General features: G+C 37.5%; 1 protein-coding gene across 1 annotated transcript; it reads right to left on the bottom strand.

The window, feature by feature from the left end:
- Positions 1-1,630: 1,630 nt before the first annotated feature.
- On the bottom strand, positions 1,631-17,960 carry HINT1 (histidine triad nucleotide binding protein 1). The gene is made up of 3 exons (XM_044657621.1): positions 17,770-17,960; positions 15,390-15,494; positions 1,631-1,925 (listed from the first exon to the last, which is right to left on the bottom strand). The coding sequence occupies exons 1-3, from the start codon at positions 17,878-17,880 to the stop codon at positions 1,761-1,763; spliced, it is 381 nt and encodes a 126-aa protein (XP_044513556.1). The 5' UTR covers positions 17,881-17,960; the 3' UTR covers positions 1,631-1,760.
- Positions 17,961-23,772: the final 5,812 nt, after the last annotated feature.

Below are 23,772 nucleotides of genomic sequence, written 5' to 3'. Positions count from 1 at the left end.
ATGTGCCTAGCAAAACATTGGTTTTGCTTTCTCTCTCTTCTATTTCCCTCATCTCTTAACTACTGTAATTTTCTCTTAGAAGGTACAATTTTGTATGTACCTGTAGTTAGAAGGTTTTTAGAGGTACAAGATGATCGTGTAAAATGATCAACTGGGGAGACTAGTCTCCCAAATGATCAGGGGTATTTTGAAGATGGGATTATCTCTCCCCTATTTATTCTTTAGATTTTTGCCACCAGGAATGTATACAGCCCCACTTAATCCTTAAGTGGTAGGGGAGGTCTATGACCCACGTGTGCTAGCAAGTGACAAATCAAAAACAACTGACTGCTCCTTGGGCAGTCTGAAACAAAGTTAAAGCTGCCATTGGTCCACAGTGCAAGAAAGACACAGGAAGTGATACAAAGAACTGTCTTTAAATATGGTGGTAACTTCCAGTGAGTAGGTTTTTCCCCTTTGAACTTGGCCTTGGAGGAGCTCAGGCTTGAGACCTCAGACTGCTTCTCTTTGGACTACCATGAGGGTGAGTGAAAAAGGCTGACTCCCTCTCCTTGTTTTTTCTTGAGGCACTAGCCTCCAGAGAGGCCCCTCGTCTTGGAGGAGGCCTTGTGATAGAAGTCTTGTTTAATGAACCTCTGTGCCCTCCTTTGCTGGGCCTCTGAAGCCCTGTCTGATTCAGACCAGGCTGGAGTAATTATCTCTCTCATTTTCCTTACTTTCACTCTTTTCTATTTATAAATAAACTACCATAAAAGTCATTCTGGCTTGAGTATTTCATTTGGAATTAAGTAATTAATTCCTGGTGATCATAAGCTTAAATATTCAGTCCAACCATAATTGTATCCTTTACAAATATTGTAATGATGAAGCCTGTGAAAGGCTTCACTACTTTAATCAATACAATTAATATAAAACAATTACAAAAGACATGATGAAAAACGCTACCTACAAAGATCTAATGAACTCTCAAGTGCAGATTGATGTATAATTTTTCACTTTATTTTTCTTGCAACATGGCTGTTTTATATGATTTTATGTAAATACATAAACATATACATATAACTGCCTTGGGAATGGCCAGGAGAGAATAGAATTTGGAACTGAAAATTTAAAAAAAATATATTATTACTGCATATACATAGTCTGCATCAAATTGCTTGCTTTTTTTTTTTCAAAGTGGGGGTAGAAAGGGAGAGGAGAGATTCTGGATCTCAAAATTTTTTAAAAAGCTAACAATTCTTATTACATGTAATTAGAGAAAATATATTAAAATTTACACTTGAAACAAAAAAATATTTTATGCTAAATATTTTCTTCACATTTACTTCAATGTAACTGTCCTGAAACCAACCAGCCACAATTGGCCCTAGTCATGCAAATTAATAATTGGTTTCTATGGAAGAATAAAATATATTGTTATTACACTGTGGTGATTAAGTACTGGTTGCCCAATGCAGTTAAAAATTATTTGTAGGTTATTTAGCTCCAAAACTTGCTCTAAACACCAAGTAAACTTTATTGAACCACTTTTTAATTAAATCGTCCTTAACTAAAATTTTTTAAAAAATGAAATGAATCCATATATTGTAAAAAAATTAATTAAAATAATAAAAATTTTAATCAAATTTAGTAGCATGGAAAACAGATCTTTTATTGTGTACCTTTTGAAATGATTTCCCAATTTATTATTTAACGAAAAAAATTTTTAAGTATACTCAGCTTAACATATGTTAAAAACCAGCTGCTCTCATTCCAACAATTTATCCAGGAGGCCATTTCATTTGACGTCCACCAAGGACATGCAGATGGATATGATAGACAGATTGTCCCCCATCAGGACCTTCATTGATCACCATCCGGTATCCTTTCTTCAGTCCCAAGTCAGCTGCACATTTCCTGCCAACAACCATTAAGTGTCCAAGAAGCTAGGAAAGAAAAAAATTAAAATTATGTAAGCAATGCTAGGAATATATAACCTACCATTTTAGAATTAAGTAATAAATCATTTATCAAGTTAACCTCTAGAAAAAGTCACTGGGCAAAATATTTGAAGTTTAATAAACTTAGTAATTCAATACTTTAATAGATGTCATCAATGGGGAGATACCCTTTAATCGTGCAACCTACAAAACATCCACACCTTCAAATCTTTCACAATTTTATAAATGCTCTGCAGAGAGGATCCACTGAATGTGTTAGACTTCCCTCTACAGTTATACATATTTTTTAGAGTATTCATGAGCACTTTGCTTATCACTTACTCTCTACTTTTTTGTTCAATCATACATTTTCTTGATGTCATTTCTTACATGCAGGTCATCAATGGAAGTGGGCTATATAAGCTATTAGTGTCCACTACTATAGAATCTAAAATGATGATTTTTCAAAGATTATGTCATTCCAAGTTATGTCATCAGGAAAACATGTTTTTAAAAAAGGGTAGAATCTGAGGATTGTTAAAAGCAATCTACAATTTCTTAAATGCTTTTCAACCCAGTCTCTTCCTCCATTTCAATTGTTAGTCCAACACATGGTGCATATGCAGTGCCTGTCCTGAACATACAGATTTACTAATTCAAAGGACTAGCTATCCACCTTCATATGTCAATTGAGTCAATAAGCATTATTTCTTTTATTTAATTTTTCCTATAAGATGTAATATGTTGTAATGTATACATCACAGAGGCAACTAGATGGCACACTGATAGATCTAGACCTGGAGACCAGGAAGATTGGAATTCATATTTAGCCCCAGATAATAGTTGTGTGACCATGGGCAGGTTACTCAACTTGTTTGTCTTGTTTCCTCAATTAAAAAAAGGGGGGGGGGGGAGTGGAGGGAGGATATACAGCACCAACCTCCTAGAGTTGTTTTTAAGATCAAATGAGTTAATATTATAAAACGCTTAGCAGCCCATCACATTAAGTGCATGTTAGCAATCATTTACAGAAGGGCTGCCAATCTGCACTAGTGGAAGTTAGTTTCCATATTGAGATTCCCATCTTGGTAAAATTATAAATCAAAACCCAAAAAGAATTTTCCATGTGAATTTGAGTTTTAAACATTTTAAACTAATTTAAATTTTTTTTATGATATCATATATTTAGAGCTGGAAGAGATTTTAGAGGCTAGCCCAAAGAAGACTTGCCCAAAGTTAAACTATTACTAAGTGGCAGAGCTGAAATTTGTACTCAGGTCTACTTAATTAAAATCCATCCCTTTTCCCACTATAACACCATATGATTGTTAAATTGATTTCTTTTGAATCACCATTACTCTCACTGAGGGAAGTCTGTAACATTGTGAGGCTCAATGCAACCAGCCAAAACTTAAAGGACTTCACCATTCAAAGAAAATCCCTCCTCCATTTGGAACTTCTTGGCTGTGATAGGAGAAAATATGGATCTTTATACATGCAACATGCATATACACATTTCAATCATGCTTCACTTCACATGCTTCAAAGACAGTAAAAAAATTACTATGCCAATTTCTTTTATCAACAAACTTCATATACTTTATTTTTATTTTTTAAAACTTTAACCTTCTATTTTAGAATGGACTATAATAAGTATTGGTTCCAAGACAGAACAGTAGTAAGAAGCTAGGCAACTGGGGCTAAGGGACTTGACAAGGATCGCATAGCACTGGGACTGATCTCTGGCTGGCTCTCTATCCACTAGATTGTATAATTGGATTTTTCTCCCTAGGACTCTAAATCCCAACTTCCCATGTTCCTTCTCACGGTTACCTGGCTAACATAGGAAGGATATAAGTTTTGTATAGCTCTGCCCCCTGCCTCTCCTTTCCCCTGATCGCAGCTGGGAAATTGGGCTTTATGCCAGCCAGGAGAATCCACACATGTGGATTTACTTTTTATTTAGATAATTAGATTTGAACTGCAATTTCTTTTAGTTTATTTTCTTTCTACTTCAAGTGATTATTTATGCTAATAGTAATGCATTCCCAAAAGCTTTAGACTATGGAAACCTGCCAGTGATTGTTAAATATGATGGGACTGTGATTAATGATTGTGTCTGATTCTAGGAGAAGGGATTACAAAAGAACCACTGCACAGTGCCAAGGAAGCACAAAAAGTAATCTGCATAGTGCCTACAAGCACTAGGTCACGGAGAGCAAACAATCTCTACAGGATTGATGAGATTCTGCACCAAGACAAAGGACTTGTTTGAGGTTCAAGGTTGTTTGACATATGTCAGATGCAGGTCTTCCCCGTGCCCCATTCAGACAAGTATCTAAGTTTGGCTACTATCTTGGCTCTCCTATCCCTGAGAGTGAAGGTAAAATCAGACCAGGGAAACATACTTCCCTTTTACACAAAAATCTAGTCTTTTTTCTCTCTTACAGTATGGTAATTTCCTGTGGTCCTGGCTGCCAAAGGGTAAGTGCAATAATACTGTTTTTTATCCTACAGACTTGTAGGACAGAAATTATTTTAATTGGATGATGATTTAAGAACCTGTTATGGATTTATTCTTGTTTACTCAGAAATTTTTATATACATGGATTTTGATATTTTTTATTCTGATTTTGATTTTTTTCTTTTCTCCCCAAATGTAATTTTTTGTTTTTGTTTTCTTTTATAATTGACTTATACATCCCATAACTCAAAACACATATCCCCCCTCCTCAGGGGTATTGTATATTTTTCATAAAATCTAAGATTAAAATTTTTTTTTTGTTTGAGAGTAATTTTAGGATAAGAAACTTGCTACCTTCCCCAAATCAAGAAAGTGAACTGTTTGGAGAAGGCGTCTGCAGAAACCACACACTACATCAGAAGATCCAGAATGAACTTTGGGGTGCAATTGATTGAACTGAAGGGGGTTAAACACATTTATTTTGAATGTAAACTCTTATGGCCAATGCATCTAGCAAACATTGAGCTCGCTCTCCCCCCCCCCAAAAGGATGGGGAGGGGGGTGTTGGAGGGGATTGTCTCTCCTCTTCTTACTTTTAAATTTAATCAACAAAAAGCAAACACTAAGTAGGAGAGGTTTACAAACCACTTATTAAAGTGGTTCACACCTCCAGAAGCGACTAACTGAACCCTGGGCAGTGCTAAACAAATTTAAAGATTGCAATTGGTCTCCATAAAGTAGAGGAAGGGACAGGAAGTGATGTTAAGAAAGGTCTTTAGAAGGAACTGAAAGCTCTTTGCGAAGCCTTTTCGAGGTTTTTGAGCTCTTGGAGGATATGGGACTGGGATGGCAATGTGGAGTTCCTGGCTTCTGAAGAGATTAGTTTCCAGAGAGGCTTCCCTATCTTGAAGGAGGCTGCATGGTTATTCACCAACTAAGGGTCTTCGGGCAGAAGGATATGCCTGGGTTAAGCCAGGGGCCAGAGCAAATATTTAGTTTGTTAAGTTAGATAATTTCTCTACCCTTTCACATTTCTCTACTTTTACTCTTTCTCCCTTTTTTGTAAATAAATCTGCTAAAATGACATTTTGACTTAAGCTGTATTAATTTTTGTAATATCAGTGACCACATTCTCTTATATTTACCCCAATCATAAATTTTATCCCTACATTAATAAAACTTTATAAAATATAATACTTGGAATTAGAGGATATTGATTTAAATCTTATAAACTGCTCCCAAACCTTAAATCATTTTAATATACTTATGAAAGACTCTTCTTTCTGAGTTAAATATTTTTCTCTAATAAACAGTGGGATATTGTATTCTCTGCAATAAACGATCTGCTAATAAAGGTTTGGCCTTCAATAGTGAATCACTTTTCTTAAAATTTATGAATATAAAATCTATGAATGCTCTTGGAATGGGTAGTCCAAATGGATCCATTTGGGTAGATTTGTCTGTGTTTTTTGTTTTGTTTTGTTTTTTGCCCTTTGCTGTTTTTCTAAGGAAACATTGCTTCTAATTTTCTGTATAGGGTGCTCTGGTGCAGTGTTTTATAAATGAATTCACATCCTAAACCAGTTTTATTTTTAGCATCCATACCACTCCATTGGCAAGGAGAACAATGTTTGTTCACTCAACTGCCCAAGCACACATTATGTATATATGTATAACTATTGGTTAATACTATACAATTCTCAAAATTTTCTAGTTAAATTTGTGATCATCTTAAGTAAAAACATATACTTTTTAATTTAAAGTTTTCTCTCCCAAAAACATTCTGCATTTTCTTCCCAGTAAACTAATTCAGCTATTATTTTTAAAAAGCCCTTTTGAAAGCTTCATAAAAAATACCAAAAAAATCCAAACTTATTTGGTCTAAGTAATCAAGCTTTAAACTATTTAACAAAAGAAATAATTTGACACATCCCCTAGGATTTTTGGAGAAAAATTTCAAAGAATTAAGAGAAAAGATAGGCAGGATCCCAAGTTCTAAAACAAAATTTCACTAAAGAACAAAAATCTTAATACACAAACAAAAATTATTCCAGAAAGGAAGAATCTGCATTAAGAAATATACAATAAATGTCCACTGTAAAGCAGGTATCGTCTGTAGGAAGCCATGATTAGCCCATATTTGGAGTACTGCCTCCAGTTCTGGCTGCTAGGAGCTACATTTTATGAAGCATACTTACAAGTTATAGTACAGAGGATGACAAAGATGGTGAGGTCAGGGTTTCTGGGTTAAAATGGTGGCAGAGTAGAAGCAGCTACTTAACCTCTCCTAACCCACACAGAATGGACTCCTCAAGAGGACATAAAAACAAATCCAGATGAACGAAGGTACCCCACAACAAGGCACAGCATTGAAGGTACATGGGATCTAGGCAATTCCATTCTATAAGGGGGTGAAATATCTCTCACTAAATGCAAGCTAAGCAACCCCCACATACACATCACCTACAGTGCCAATGCCAGCACACAAGAGTTAGAACAAGTTTGGGGCATTCATTAAGTTCTTGGTAGCTACCTGGGATCACCAGGGCCTGATCCTGAGAGCAGCAAGACTTAAAACCCCAAGAGGCTAAAGAATGCATGGACTTTGAACAAAGACCTTAAGCACAGGCACGGACATTGAGAGCATGCACGGATGCGTACCTTGAGCACAGGCACAGACCTTGGGTGGGGACCCAGTGCAGAGGGGTGCATAACTGTGGAAGCAGTGCCCTGAGACTGTTAAAGGAGCTTCAGACAGAGGAGCAAGCACCCTGAGAACAACTAGACTTGAAACCTCAGGAGCCTACAGAGCGCAGACCAACCCTGGGCGTGAGGATAAAGCTGAGAGGGCACACGGCAATGTGACTCAGACCAAAACTGCTCCACAGCTCGATAGGATAGGCAGAAAGCCTGTATGCCTCACCCAGACTTCTGACTGAGAAAGAAATAATAATAATGGCGAGCCAGGCACAAGAACCTCAAAAGAAAAAGACCAAGAAGAAATCTTTAACACTCAACAACTTTTACACAGAAAAAATCCAGACAACAGAGCAAACAGCAGAGGAGAACAAACAAGTAATAATATCCAAACCTTCCCCAAAAAATGAAAACTGGTCACAAGCTCTTGAAGAGTTCAAATCTGAGATCATGAGAAAGATGGAAGAGATTTGGTGAGAGAAGTGGGAAATGGCTCAAAAGGAAATTAACAGGTTAAAAGACAGAAACTCCCGATTGGAGAAAGATGTCCCCAAATCAAAAGAATTGATAAGCAAATTGGAGACCAAAATCAAACAGATAGAAAACAGGACAGACAAAATCGAAAAGGAAAATCAAAAGGTTATAGCAGAAAACCAGTCTCTAAAGACCAGAATTGGGCAATGATCTCTCAAGACAGCAAGAACAAATAAAACAAAGTCAAAAGACTGATAAAAAAGGAAACATGAAATATCTCACTGAGAAATTGAAAGATCAAGAAGAGACAATGTGAGAATCATTGGTCTTCCTGAAAAAGCAGAAATTAATAGAAATTTGGACTCCATATTACAAGAAATTATCCAAGTAAACTGCCCTGAAGTTCTTCAACAAGAGGGCAATATAGACATTGAAAGGATCCATAGATCACCCTCTACACTAAACCCTAAAAAGACAATCCCCAGGAATATAATAGCCAAATTCAAGAGCTTCCAAGTTAAAAAAAAATTTTATAAAAAGCCAGAAAGAGACAATTCAGATATCAAGGAGCACCAATCAGGATCACACACACAGGATCTGGCAGCCTCCACACTCAGAGACCGCAAAGCTTGGAATATGATATTCAGAAAGGCAAGAGAACTGGGTCTACAACCAAGGATCAACTACCCATCAAAACTGACTATATACTTCCAGGGGAAAGTATGGGCATTCAACAAGATAGAAGATTTCCAAGTATTTGCACAAAAAAGACCAGGACTAAATGGAAAGTTTGATATCTAACCACAAAAACCATGAGAAACATGAAAAAGTAAGTAAGAAACAGAGGGGAAAGAAAGAAAACCCTAATTTTTAAATTTGCCTCTTTAAGGGCTTCAGTAAGATCAAATTTTTTGTATCCATATATGGAGAAATGTTATGTGTAATTTTCAAAAACTATTCATTATTATAGTAATTAGAAGAATTATTCATAGGAAAAGGTTGGAGTACTAAATGGTCTAAGATGATACAGGGGGAAAAAAGGGGGGGGGGAGGGTGAATAGTAGATGGCACCAAGAGAAACTTGAATGAATAAGAAAAATAGGATAGGGGGCTGTTGGGTAGCTCAGTGGATTGAGAGCCAGGCCTAGAGACGGGAGCTCCTAGGTTCAAATCTGACCTCAGACACTTCCCAGCTGTGTGACCCTGGGCAAGTTACTTGACCCCCCATTGCCTACTCTTATTACTCTTCTGCCTTGGAGGCAATACACAGCATCAACTCCAAGATGGAAGGTAAGGGTTTAAAAAAAAAAAAAAAAAGAAAAATAGGATATTCTATACCACACAAAGAGGGCATGGGAAGAGGAGGGGATGAATAATATAATAAGAAGGAGAAGAAGAGAACATCAAGAGGTAATATTTAAACCTTACCCTCAGTGGAATTAACCCTGAGAGGGAAGAGTAGCTATATCCATTGGGATATAGAATTCTATCAAACCCTACTGAGAAAGTCAGAATGGATAAACCAAGGGGAGCAGGGCAGTGGGGAGGTCAAAAAAGGGAGAGGAGGAGAGGGGGGAGGGAATTCATTAGGCCTTAAAAAACAAAAAGAGGGGAATAATAAGGGAGGGGGGTGGAAAGGGAAGCAAATGAAGGGAGGGGACAAGGGGGACTGGTTTAAAACAAAACTGGTTTGAAAGGAAATAGCATAAGAAGAAGGGGTAGAACTTGGAGAGGATACCAAAATGTTGGGGAATACACAACTGATAATTATAACTCTGAATGTGAATGGGATGAATTCGCCCATAAAACAGAAACAAATAGAGTGAATTAGAAACCAAAATCCTACCATATGTGGTCTACAAGAAACACATATGAGGCGGGTGGACATACACAGGTTTAAGGTGAAGGGCTAGAGCAAAATCTTTTGGGCTTCAAAAGAGAAAAAGAAGGCAGGAGTGGCAATCATGTTTTCTGACAAAGCCAAAGTAAAAATAGATCTGATTAAAAGAGACAGGGAAGGTAAATACATTCTGATAAAAGGCAGTATAGACAATGAGGAAATAACAGTACTCAACATGTATGCACCAAATGGTATAGCATCCATATTCCTAAAGGAGAAACTGGCAGAGCTCAAGAAGGAAATAGTAAAATTATACTAGTGGGAGATCTAAATATTTCTCTTTCAGATCTAGATAAATCAAACAAAAAAATAAACAAGAAAGAAATAAGAGAGGTGAATGAAGTCCTAGAAAAATTAGATTTAACAGATATGTGGAGAAAAATAAATAGGGACAAAAAGGAATACACCTTTTTTTTCAGCTGCACATGGTACATTCACAAAGACCGACCATGTAATTGGACATAGAAACATTGCAAACAAATGCAAAAGAGCAGAAATAATAAATGTAACCTTTTCGGATCATAATGCAATAAAAATAATAATTAGTAAGGGTACATGGACAGGCAAATCAAAAACTAATTGGAAATTAAATAATATGATTCTCCAAAACCAGTTAAAGAAGAAATCATAGAAACAATCAATAATTTCATTAAAGAGAATGACAAAGATGAGACATCCTACCAAACTCTGTGGGATGCAGCTAAGGCAGTACACAAGGGGAAATTTATATCCTTCAGTGCATGTATTAACAAATTAGAAAGGGCAAAGATCAATGAACGGGGCATGCAAATTAAAAAACTAGAAAGGGAACAAATTAAAAATTTCCAGGTAAAGACCAAATTAGAAATTGTAAAAATTTGAATTAATAAATAAGACTAGAAGCTGGCACTTTGAAAAAACAAACAAAATTGACAAAGTACTGGTCACTATGATTAAAAAAAAAAAAGAAAACCAAATCATCAGTATCAAAGATGAAAAAGGGAGACCTCACCAAATCAAGGCAATCCTTAAAAACTATTTTGCCCAATTACATGGCAATAAATATAGCAACTTAGGTGAGATAGATGAATATTTACAAAAATATAAATTTCCTAGATTAACAGTAGAAGAAATAGAATACTTGAATAATCCCATCTCAGAAAAAGAAATTGAACAAGCCAAAGAACTCCCTAAGAAAAAATCCCCAGGACCAGATGGATTCACAAGTGAATTCTATCAAACATTCAAAGAACATCTAATTCTAACACTATATAAACTATCTGACATAATAAGCAAAGAAGGAACTCTACCAAACTCCTTTTATGATACAAATATGGTACTGATCCCAAAGCCAGGTAGACCAAAAACAGAGAAAGAAAACCAATCTCCTAAATGAACATAGATGCAAAAATCTTAAACAGAGTACTAGCAAAAAGACACCAGCAAGGGGTAGCTGGGTAGCTCAGTGGATTGAGAGTCAGGCCTAGAGATGGGAGGTCCTAGGTTCAAATCCAGCCTCAGACACTTCCCAGCTCTGTGACCCTGGGCAAGTCACTTGACCCACCCCTTACCACTCTTCCACCTAGGAGCCAATACACTTAAGTTCAGGGTTTAAAAAATTAAAAAAAAAAAAAAAAAAGAGACTCCAGCAAGTGATTTCGAGAGTTATTCATTATATCAGGTGGGATTTATACCAGGAATGCAAGGATGGTTCAACATAAGGAAAACCATTCACATAATTGACCAAATCAACAAGTAAACCAACAAAAACCACACAATTATCTCAATAGATGCAGAAAAAGCCTTTGACAATGTTGTGAGGAAGATTAGTTAGTAATTAAGTATTAAGGATGTACTTAGCAGGAAGGAGCTGGAGCATTCCAAGATGGAATGAAGGAGCAGGAAGGAGCTTGTGCTCTGAGAGAGACTCCATTAGTGGTGGGCACAAACTGTTGTTAGCCCTGGGAGATCTCAGAGTAAAGGACACCCTGCATCCTGATTTCCCTGGAATCCTGTGTGGTGGTGGCATCTAGCAAGGGGACAAGAACAACAGAGCAGCACCAAGGAAAGAGGAGAAGTTTGGGATCTGGTCGACAGCATCTCAAGCACACCCTCTCTACTTGGATATCTTGGCTTTTGACATCCGGAGATCATCGGTGGATTACTGTGAGAAACCCCAAAGCCACCCTCAGCCCTTAGTTGTGCTGATCAAGCCTGGCAGGAACCAGGTCTGATGCAGCCTCCCAGTGACTCCATTACTGCTCCTTTGGGCTCTGCCTGCTAGATCACTAAGATTAGAGTAGAGAAGTCCTCCCTTCCCTTTGCCCTTAAGATTTTAAGTATAGAAATCCCTAGGGGCAGCTGGGTAGCTCAGTGGAGTGAGAGTCAGGCCTAGAGACAGAAGGTCCTAGGTTCAAACCCGGCCTCAGCCACTTCCCAGCTGTGTGACCCTGGGCAAGTCACTTGACCCCCATTGCCCACCCTTACCAATCTTCCACCTATGAGACAATACACAAAAGTACAAGGGTTTAAAAAAAAAAAAAAAAAGAAATCCCTTTCCCACCTTTTAGTTAAACATAATTAAACCAGTTAAACCCCTTTACCTTGCCTGCTTGTTTCTAGACTCTGGCCTAGGGAAAGCTGGGTGACATTAAGACCAACTGCCATTTCTGTGTTAATCCAGTGAACTCTGGTCTTCCCATCCTGGTCCAGTCTCTCCTACAACCTAGTGTGTGTACCCACAACCATTTAGATTTATGTAACATCCCTGATGCCCTCCATTATCTATTTTCACACAAAATACAACATCCATTCCTATTGAAAACACTAGAAAGTATAGGAATAGATGGACCTTTCCTAAAAATATTAAACAATATATATCTAAAACCATCGACAAGCATCATATGCAATGGGGATAAATTAGAAGCCTTCCCAATAAGATCAGGCATGAAACAAGGATGCCCATTATCACCGCTATTATTTAACATTGTACTAGAAACACTAGCACTAGCAATTAGTGAAGAAAAAAAAATTGAAGGTATTAAAATAGGCAATGAGGAGACTAAGCTATCACTCTTTGCAGATAATATAATGGTTTTCTTAAAAAATCCTAGAGGATCAACTAAAAAGCTAGTAGAAATATTCAACAGGGGAGCAGCTGGGTAGCTCACTGGATTGAGAGCCAGGCCTAGAGACGGGAGGTCCTAGGTTCAAATCTGGCCTCAGACACCTCCTAGCTGTGTGACCCTGGCCAAGTCACTTGACCTCCATTGCCTACCCTTACCACTCTTCTGCCTTCGAGCTAATACATAGTATTGACTCTAAGACAAAAGGTAAGGGTTTAAAAAAAAAAAAGAAAGAAATATGCAACAACTTTAGCAAAGCTGCAGGATCCAAAATAAATGCACATAAATCATCAGCATTTCTAAATATTTCCAACACATCATAGCAGCAAGAGGTAGAAAGAGAAACACCATTTAAAATCACCCTAGACAATATAAAATACTTAGGAATCTACCTACCAATGATACACAGGAATTATACGAACACAACTACAAAACACTTTCCAAAAAATTAAAACTAGATCTAAACAATTGGAAAAACATTGAGCATTCATGGGTAGGATGAGCTAACATAATAAAAATGACCATTCTACCCATATTAATTTATCTATTTAGTGCCATACCTATCAAACTACCAAAAAACTTTTTTACTGAATTAGAAAAAACTATAACAAAGTTATAGAGCCAGGCCTAGAGACTGGAGGTCCTAGGTTCAAGTCCAGCCTCGGACACTTCCAGCTGTGTGACCTTGGGCAAGTCACTTGACCCCCTATCGCCCATCCTTACCACTCCTGGGCTAAGGACGGTCCCTAGCCCGGATGAAAAAGGAGGAGGATTGGGCGTGGGGCTAGCAACCTCACCCTGTAAAAACTACATCTGCTAAAGAAACTGCAACCTAAAGTAGGGGCAGCTGGGCTAGCTCAGTGGATTGAGAGCCAGGCCTAGAGACGAAAGGTCCTAGGTTCAAATCCGGGCTCAGACACTTCCCAGCTGGGTGACCCTGAGCGACCCATTGCCTACTGGTTGTGGCCCTATGCTCCTAGAATGGAGTCTCAGGATTAAAAAAAAAAAAAAAATAACAAAGTTCATTTGTTATATCATATATTATAAAAGATCAAGAATATAATAGAGAAATAATGGAAAAAAAAAGTGAAGGAAGGTAGCGTAACAGCACCAGATATTAAACTATACTATAAAGCAGCAGTCATCAAAACGATATGGTATTGGGAAGGGGTGTCCATCCATATCCCCCCCCATTTAACCTTCTCTTTCCTTTCAGCCTTTCCCTGTTCACAAATTTTACTTCTGACCACCACCTCCCCTAATTTGCCCTTCTTTTTTATCTATCTCACCTTCTTTTATTTGCCTTTTTCTCATACTTCACTGTAGGGTAATATAAATTTCTACAGTTGGTTGAATATGAATGTTATTCATTTGGGGTTAATTCCAATGAAAAGTAGAGTTCAAGAGTTACCTGCCAGCACCACACCCTCCCCAGTCTTCTCTTCTAGTGTAATGATTCTTAGGCACCTCTTCATGTTAGATAATTTATCCCCTTTTATCTTTCCTTTTTCTCTTCTCATGTGTTCCTCTTTCACATGAATAAGCAATTTTCAGATAAAGAAATGAAAACTATCAATAAGCACACGAGAAAATGTTCTAAATCTCTAATAATCAGAGAAATGCAAATAAAAACAACTCTGAGGTACCACCTCACACCTAGCAGATTGGATAATAGCTGGGGAGAATAATGAATGTTGGAGGGGATATGGCAAAATTGGGACATTAATGCATTGCTGGCAGAGTTGTGAACTGATCCAGCCATTCTGGATAACAACTTGGAACCATGCCCAAAGAGTTCTAAAAGAATACCTGCCCTTTGAGCCAGCCATAGCATTGCTGGGTTTGTACCCCAAAGAGATCATAGATAAACAGACTTGTACAAAGATATTTATAGCCATATTTTTTGTGGTGGCAAAAAAACTGGAAAACGAGGGTATGCCCTTCAACTGGAGAATGGCTGAACAAATTGTGGTATATGCTGGTGATGGAATAATATTGTGCTCAAAGGAATAATAAACTGGAGGAATTCCATGTGAACTGGAAAGACCTCCAGGAACTGATGCAGAGTGATAGGTCTAGAGCCAGAAGAACATTGTACACAGAGACCAATACACTGTGGTAAAATTGAATGCAATGGATCTCTGTACTAGCAGCAATGCAATGACCCAGAACAATTCTGAGAGATTTATGGAAAAGAAGACTACCCACATTCAGAGGAAGAACTACAGGAGAGGAAACACAGAAGAAAAACAACTGGGGATGACTGGGGATATAGACTCGAAACAACCACACCAATATAACTATCAATAATATGGAAATAAGTCTTAATTGATGACACATGTTAAAACCAGTGGAAATGTGCATTGGATATGGGGGGGAGGGGGAAGGGGGTGTGAAGGGGAAAGTAAAAACATGAATCATGTGACCATGGAAAATTTTTCTAAAAAGAAAAATATATATATAAAAAAAAATGGTGAGATTAGAAATAACAATACACAAAAGGAGACTGATGATACTTAAATTTAGTAAAGAATTTGATTTCTCAATTTTTCTTTTTACCTTAAACAACTTGCAATGAGTACTCAATAAATATTTATTAATGCTAAGAAGGGAGATCAGAATAAATAAATTTATTTTTCCCTAAATAAGACTATGCAACCAAAGTTAAAAGAGCTAGAAAGTAAATAAAATAGCAGTATTACATAAGAAGTATCCCTTTACAGAAGTACAGGTTTTGAAAAAAATGTTTTATAGATTCTGTTCTAATGTGCAGCTTTCAAGAATACAAATTATTTTCTCAAAAGTAGAAGCCAGTCATTACATTTACTTACATTTTCATCATCATCTTCTGCTACAGATATCTGGGGAATAGGTTTCTTAGGTATCACCAGGAAATGAGTTGGGGCTTGTGGGCAAACATCATGAAAAGCAAGACACTATAGTAAAAAGAGAAACATCAATGTTGCCACAGATTTTTTTGGATCAAAAAATAACTCAAAACTCTAAATATTATACAATACCTTTACAAAACTTATTATAGATCTCAAGGGTTTAAAAAAAAAAAACAACTAAATATATACAAGCTGCTCCTTTACTCAATACACATATATGTATGTGTACACTTAATATACTTATGATACACTTCCTGTCAATCTCACTAAAATATTATGATTAAATACCACCATAATGTATATATTTTATAGCATGTTATTCTTTGGGTCAGGAAAAAAAGCACCTGTAGAAACATCTAACTGGCAAAATGTCAGGAGACAACTAATGAATATTAGTTAACATTATTATAACATTAATTACAGGGGTTTTTCACATCCCCCCCCCCATTATTAAGAGAAGGGATTGAATAGGGATCACAGTGCCACTCTCTTTTGCTTCAAAATATAGTCATTTTAAAAGTGAAAACTATGGGGGCAGCTGGGTAGTTCAGTGGATTGAGAGTCAGGCCTAGAGACAGGAGGTCCTAGGTTCAAATCTGGCCTCAGACACTTCCCAGCTCTGTGACCCTGGGCAAGTCACTTGACCCCCATTGCCCATCCTTACCACTCCTTCCACCTATGAGCCAATAAACAGAAGTTAAGGGTTTAAAAAAACAAAAAAAAAAAGTGAAAACTATCTAAGTGTTGTAAATAATATTATTAAGGTCTATAACTGTAAACACCAAAATTTATCACACTTTCTTAATAAATTGAAATAACATTCTCTTTTACTATTGTACAAATGGTTAAAGCTTGCTACCTTATTATGCTTACAGTATAGTCTTGAGAAAAAAGTCAAATCCAGGTCCCCTTGGCCTTCTTTTAAATCCATTTGGGTCATATGGATTAGATTATTTGGAGGTAAATTCAATTAAAGGAGTATTTTTCAAGTTCCTAGTCTGAGAAATAATAGGAACTGGAAAGGAAGGCAAATAAAATGATTCTTAACTTGAAGGAGCTTAGACTGGAGGGGCTGGAAATGAAGGTGGTAGATGGGATATATACAAGATATATACAAATCAATTCTCCTTTAGAGGACTCAGCCTCTTCATCAACAAAAGAGAAACATGAGCTGGATGGTCCATTTCTGCTCTGACAGATATTCATTATTCTTCTTCTATAAGGTCTTTTAATATATTCGAATTTTTAAAGTATTTTAATCTAACAATCAACTAAGGCAGAGTTAAGAATTTTACATGGCCTACAGGCTTTTTAAAAATTCCTTTTGAAAATGACCAGGTTTCAAGAGGTTTTATGTCACTGCTGCTGATACAGTGGCTATTTTTTTTTTTCTCTCTCAATACCAGTAAAATGAAGTTTCTGGTTCCTCAGATCTTGAGCTCCACCCCCGCTGGGCTACTACCACTAGAAGGCTGAGAAGAAAGAGGTAGTTTCCTGATCAGATTTCTGACCTCTCAAAATGAATTAGAAAGATTGGGATACTCCAAGCCACACCTGCCCAGACCATGCAGGATAGCTGTGAAGACGAGCTGCAAGAATTTGGGGGCAGAAAAAATGGACAATCCTTCCCTATATATCTGCTACTTTACTCCTTTTCAAATATATATTCCTTTCAGATGGTACAAGACTCTGAAAAAAGGCATCCATGTTAACAGATAACCTTTTCCTGGAGGTTTGGAGAGGGAGGCCAAAGAGGGAGCCCTAGAGCCTGTACCCCGCCCTCTACCAATTCTTTGAGTAGAAGAGGCGCAATCCAGCAGAGCCTGGCCCAGGCCCGGGCCTGGCCTGGCCTGGCGGGGAGAGCTGGAGACTTGCAGTCCCGGTGGCTGTTTATTCCCAGCCTAGCGGGAAAAGGTTTTCCACAAGAAGGTCAAACAATTGGCTAAGGAGCTTCCTGGGGCAGGATCCAGGATCACAAATTTTGAACTGAAGTCAGCTGCAAATCTTCCAGTCCAATCCCTTCATTTTATTTAAAAACAAACAAACAAAAAAAAAAACCGTTGCATCCAAGGTCATACCAGTGGTTTTTGGCTAGGCCGGGGAGGGGTCTCCAGGAAGCTTTTCTTTGGTGGGGGGAGAGGGGTATCAGTAAAAAGCTGACAAAATTTGAATAGGGATTAACGTCCCCCTGCCCCCAATCCTTCCCTCAAACCTCAAAAGCTCGGTCTCTCCGGTTCCCCTACCTTCACCCTACCCCCACCCCCACCCCCTCAGCCCGACGAAGGTGAGGGCTTCTCTCGCCTCATCCTTTCCATCCTACCTGGTCATCTTCAAAAATTATTTTGGCTGGGATTTCCTTGCGAATGATCTTCCCGAAGATAGTGTCTCCGCCAGGCTGGGCAGTCTGTGCTTTGCTAATCTCATCTGCCATTGCTACAATTCTCCCTCGGAGCCGGATCCAGCTGCCACCTTCCCCGGCGGCAGCTACACGGCTTCTACGCCCCGGCGGGTTCTAGAAACCACTTCCCAGTGAGCTCGGCGCGCCCTGGGTACTGAGCATGCTCAGAGCCAGCGGCTAAAGCCAAGTGGGAATTTTAACTTGCGGATTCTAGGGGAGTTTCATTTGATTATCCATCTCTAGACTGGTAAAAACTCATTAAATATGGAAATACGTAGCAGCCAAGAATAACAAAAGTAGAGGAAACCGTAGGGGCAAGAATCCTACTTTTTATTATTTTCTTCTCTTTCTTACCTTTCGATTTGGCTAGAAATCAGCTTTAGCTGTTTATATTGAAATTCCTTACTCTGACTGGTAATATTGAGCATGCTCTGTAACTGCCCTCCAGCCTTAGAAACTGAATGGAAAAGTGCAATGGCCTAGTGAATGGCTGTTTTTTAGTTTTGTGTGTTAAGCTCAAAATAGAAAATTTCAATTGGAAGAAGCAAAAATCTTTTTTTCATTTTATGGGAAAAGAAACAGACTTAGAAACATTATTGGTAAATTCAGGCTGAGCTGAATTTACCTTGACCTGACTCAAAATTATGCATTTCACTATATCACTGCAGCCTTTTTGACTATTTATCTAGGTATGACTACATCAGTCATTCTAGACTTTTTTGCTGCAATTGCCACCTTTGACCATTCCTCTAGAATTCTTTTTCTTCTAGAGACAGGTAAGTGGAACAATGGATACAGTGCTAGATCAGTAAACCCAAATCTAAACTCTGATACTTTGTCTGTGTGACCCCAGACAAAGTATTTTCAGATATCCAATCTGAAATGACCACTATACTATCGAGATGGTTGTGATAACTCAACATGTCCAAAATAGAACTTGCCTAGGTCTGACAATGGCACTATCACTCCTCAGTCTACCAGGTTCATAGTTTCAGCATTATTGTTGACTCCTCATTTTTCTTCACTACACAAATACAAAGAAGTTTATATTTTATTCTAGAGACAATACTACAAGAGTGGTCTAAGTAGAGAGGGTCACAGGGCCAACTTTGCCCTTAAAAAATTACTTTGGCAGCAGTGTGTAAAATGTGCTGGAAAAATTTGAGGCAAAGAAAATAATTAGCAAGCTGCTGCAAAATCTAGAGGAGTATGATTGGTTATAGGGTTATAATTGTCTAAGCGTAGACAGGGTGGATTTAAGAGATACTGTGAAGATGCAAAAGGAATGGTTTAGAAACTGCCTAGATATATATGGGTTTAGAGAGATGAAACCTAGAAAGAGATGCATTGTGAAATGATGGCAAGGGCATCATGAAGTTTTCTGGCCTTCTTAATACCCCCCACAAACAACCAAAAATAACTCCACAGAATCAAAGTTAAAAGCAGCAAAAACAGATAGGAGTTGAAAGTAAAGCAGAATAGCCTGAGAATACTAGGAAGCAAGGTTTGTTTGTTTTTTTACTTCCTAAGCCTCAATCTCCCCTCCCTGCATAGACCCTGGGGACAAGAACAGAGCAAAGAGAGTGGAATCAACAAGGTAACCCCTAGGAGTAAGATTAACAAACTCCTATTTGCTGAGCCCCTAGAGCCTGCATCTCCAAAGACACCACTGGAATCCTCAAGTAGAAGGCCCTGGGAGTAGCTGTGTCTGCTGCAGCCTTGGCTCCAGAGACCCCAACTAGCCCATACCAGAGTGGACAGAGTCTGCAGGCTCTGGGCACTGAGGGCAGGAGATCAAGCACCCTGCTGAAGAACAATGGATTTTGGAGGCCCAAGAAATTCATTCTGGACACCTGCTCTGTCCTGGGCTGTGGCAATAAGAGAGGAAGAATGAGGAAGGTGGACACACCAATGAGTATTGATTCCAAGACAGAAGGTAAGGGTTTAAAAAAAAAAAAAAAAAAAAGAGATGTAAAGCTGTTCATGCTCATTGACCTAGAGATCCCGTTACTAGGGTTAGGCAGCATTATTAAGAAGGTAAAAAGCTATGGATGTATGAAAATATTGAGAGGAATCACTGAATAAATTATGATATTTGAATGTAATTAATTGTATTATGTTATTGTAAATGAGAAATATTAGAAATATAAAGAAAATAAGGGAAGCATATGAGGAGATGAAAAGAGAAGAAAAGAGATAGCACATACTATGATTACATTAGAAATAACAGCCACAAAATTAAGAGGGGAAAAAAGTATGCAAAAAAAATCCAAAAGGAACTCAAAAGCAGATGTTTATATTAGCAAACATATGTAATTTACATATTTTAAACAAATTGTAAAGAATGTAGAGTTTTTGGTTTTGCCCAGAATTTTTTGTACTCATTTGTTTAAATTTTTTATTGGTGGTAGTGGTTATAATAAAAAAGATAAATAAAAATATAAATACTTTTAAAGAAAAAATACATGAGGAAATCTATCTGAATTGATACAGAACCAGAACATTGTACACACTAAAAGCAATATCGTAAGCATGATCTAATGTGAAAAAGTTAGCTACTCTGATCCAAGACAATTCCAAAGGCCCCATGATGGAAAATGCTATCTGCTTACAGAGAGAGAATTGATAAACTCTGAGTGCAGGTTAAAACATATTTTTTCACTTAAAAATGAGAAAGTAAGGAATTGAGCATATTGCTGAAATTTCAACCTGAGACATAATGATGATGATACCTTTGACAGGAATAGGAAAGTCTGGTAAGGGGATGAGGTTGGGGGAAAAAATAAGTTCAGTTTTCAACATGTTGAGTTTCTTTGGGATATCTAGTTTGAAATATCTAATAGGCAGTTACATATTACATATTACAGGCCAGCCAAACTGTGCTTCTTACTACTCCCCGTATACAACATTCCATCTCTTATCTGGTCCAATTGGGGTCAGCATTTTTGCTCTGGCTCTCCCTCATACTGTGAGTGAGAAAATACCCCTACCTCCTTATACATGATTAGATTTTAATGTTAGTGATAGTTTTCAGATAATCCTAATTATAATTCTAAGATAATTAGTATTAATTCATGATTTTAAAAGACTTTTTCATTTATACTTTAGTAAAATTCTAAAACTGCTTTAACTTAGGCCTTAGAGTCAGCCTCACCCTTCTCAGCTGATGTATCATGCACTCTTACTTGTGATTGGGTATGCATCAGTAGATTTGACCTTAAGTTTCATAACCAGATACAGTGTTAACCATCACCACCCATCTATCCAGAGAGGGCCCAGAGAACATCCTTCTCCCCCCTCAATAACCATCAAGTGACTCTTTGGTCATGGTCAAAAGATCTCTCTCATCAAATAAGGGGTAGTTCCTGGCTGACCGTTAGGACAAATGACCATATGGGCAAATAAGGGATGTTTCCTAGTTGAACTAGCCAATGAGTGTTGTTACTGGGTGACTTTGTCCTTTGAAGAGTATGATTATTCTTATGATATTCTTTGTACTTGTATGGAAAAACTGTTACTTTAAGGTTATAAAAGAAGGTTCTTTCCAGAGTGCTGGATCTTCTAATATTAATCAGGAGTCCAGCTTTGTTGGAGGATTTGGCCCTCGTCCAATAAACCTAAATAATTATCTGGCTTGGAGAATTTGATTTTATGTATCTAAAATGACTTTTGTTAAGAAAATTTTGTCACAATACTCTGTGTGTGCAGTCCCTCCTCAACTCTGCCTCTTGGAATACCTTGTTTCTTCAAATGATTCAACTTAAGCTCCATCTGCCTCAAGTACCAGATTGATTCCAGGCTAGGTGGGTATCATCTCTCATTAAGAACCTATGCAAGGTATCTGATGGTGATGGAAAACTATTGTGCTGAAAGGAATAATGAACTGGAGGAATTCCATGTGTACTGGACAGACCTCCAGAAATTGATGCAGAGTGAAATGAGCAGAACCAGGAGAACATTGTACACAGAGACTGATACACTGTGGCATAATTAAATGTAATGGACTTCTCTACTAGCAGCAATGCAATGATCCAGGACAACTCTGAGGGACTTATAAGAATGCTGTCCACATCCAGAGAAAGAATTGTGGGAGTAGAACTGCACAAGAAAAACATATGATTCATCACATGGTTTGATGGGAATATGATTGAGGATGTTGACTTTAAATGTTCACTTTATTGCAAATATTAATAATATGGAAATAGGTTTTGAACAATGAAACATATAAAACCCAGTGGAATTGCTCATCAGCTTTGGGTGGGGGAAGGGAGAAGAGGGGAGGTAAAGAACATGAATCATGTAACCATGGGAAAATATTCTAAATTAATTGATTAAATAAAAAAATTTTTAAAGAATCTATGCAAGGAAAGCAACAAATTGGGGGAAATTTTATAACAAAACTCTCTCTGACAAAGGTTTAATTTCCCAAATATATAAGGAACTAAGTTAAATTTACAAAAAAATCAAGCCATTCTCCAATCAGCAAATAGTCAAGGGACTTGAATAGGCAGTTTTCACATGAAGAAATCAAAACTATCAATAAGCGCATGAAAAAGTGTTCTAAATCCCTAATGACTAGAGAAATGCAAATTAAAACAACTCTGAGATACCACCTTACACCTAATAGACTGGCCAATATGGCAGCAAAGGAAAGTGTTGGAGGAGATATGGAAAAATTGGGACATGAATACACACTGGTAGAGTTGTGAATTGGTCCAACCATTGTGGAGGGCAATTTGGAATTATGCCCAAAGGGCTTTAAAAGAGTGCTTGTGCTTTGATCTAGCCATATTACTGCTGGGTTTGTAACCCAAAGAGATAATGAGGAAAAATACTTGTACAAAAATATTTATAACCATGTTCTTTGTGGTGGCAAAAAATTGGAAAATGAGGGGGTGTCCATTGATTGGGGAATGGCTGAACAAATTGTGGTATCTGATGGTGATGGAATACTATTGTGCTGAAAGGAATGATGAACTCAAGGATTTTTATGTGAACTGGAAAGACCTCCAGGAATTGATGCAGAACAAAATGAGAAGAACCAGGAAAACGTTGTACACAGAAACTGATGCATTATGACATGATCAAATGTAATGGACTTCTCTACTGGTAGCAATGCAATGATCCAGGACAACACTGAGGAACTTATGAGAAAGATCTCTATCCACATCCAGAGAACATAGGAACAGAAACACAGAAGAAAAATATATGATGATCACATGGTTCAATAGGGATATGATTAGGGTTTTGATGTTAAAAGATCATTCTATTTCAAATACGAATAACATGGAAATGGGTTTTGAACAATGACACATGTATAACCCAGTGGAATTGCTTGTCAGCTCCAGAAGTGGGAAGGGAAGAAGAGTGGGAAAAATCATGAATCATGGAACCATGGAAAAATATTCTAAATAAATAAATTAAAAAAAAAAAAAGAACCTTTGCAAACTGGTTTGAGATCTAGGTAAAACCATTTTCTGAAGAAAGAAGTCAGGTTCTTTTCTCATTGTTTCTAATTCTTTATGTCCCTCCACAAAGGCTTAAAAAATATCTCTTAAAGTGTCAGTTTGGCTCATGTCTCCTATAAGAGAATCGAAGAGTAATCACTATATAAGATAAATCAGGTACAGATCAACTATTCATATTCATCATACATACAAAATACTTAAAACACACAATAAGTGTGGACAAAGATTTAAAATGCAATGTAGTCATCAATAATTCCTATGTCCTCTGAGGAGTCAAAACATTGAAATATGATTTATTTAAACAGATATTGGTCACCTCCACTGTAGCTCTATAATGTCTGAACCAATCCCACAAAGTTAATGTCCTCTGACAAACTAGGCTAAATTCAATACTTCTTCGTGGTCATCTTCTCCAATAAGAAACTAACCTAATTGGCTCCAAGTGAGGAATCAGTTA

This window comes from Gracilinanus agilis, chromosome 1, assembly GCF_016433145.1.
Source record: "Gracilinanus agilis isolate LMUSP501 chromosome 1, AgileGrace, whole genome shotgun sequence".
NCBI lineage: Eukaryota > Metazoa > Chordata > Mammalia > Didelphimorphia > Didelphidae > Gracilinanus > Gracilinanus agilis.
This window is presented reverse-complemented; position numbering and strand designations above follow the sequence as displayed.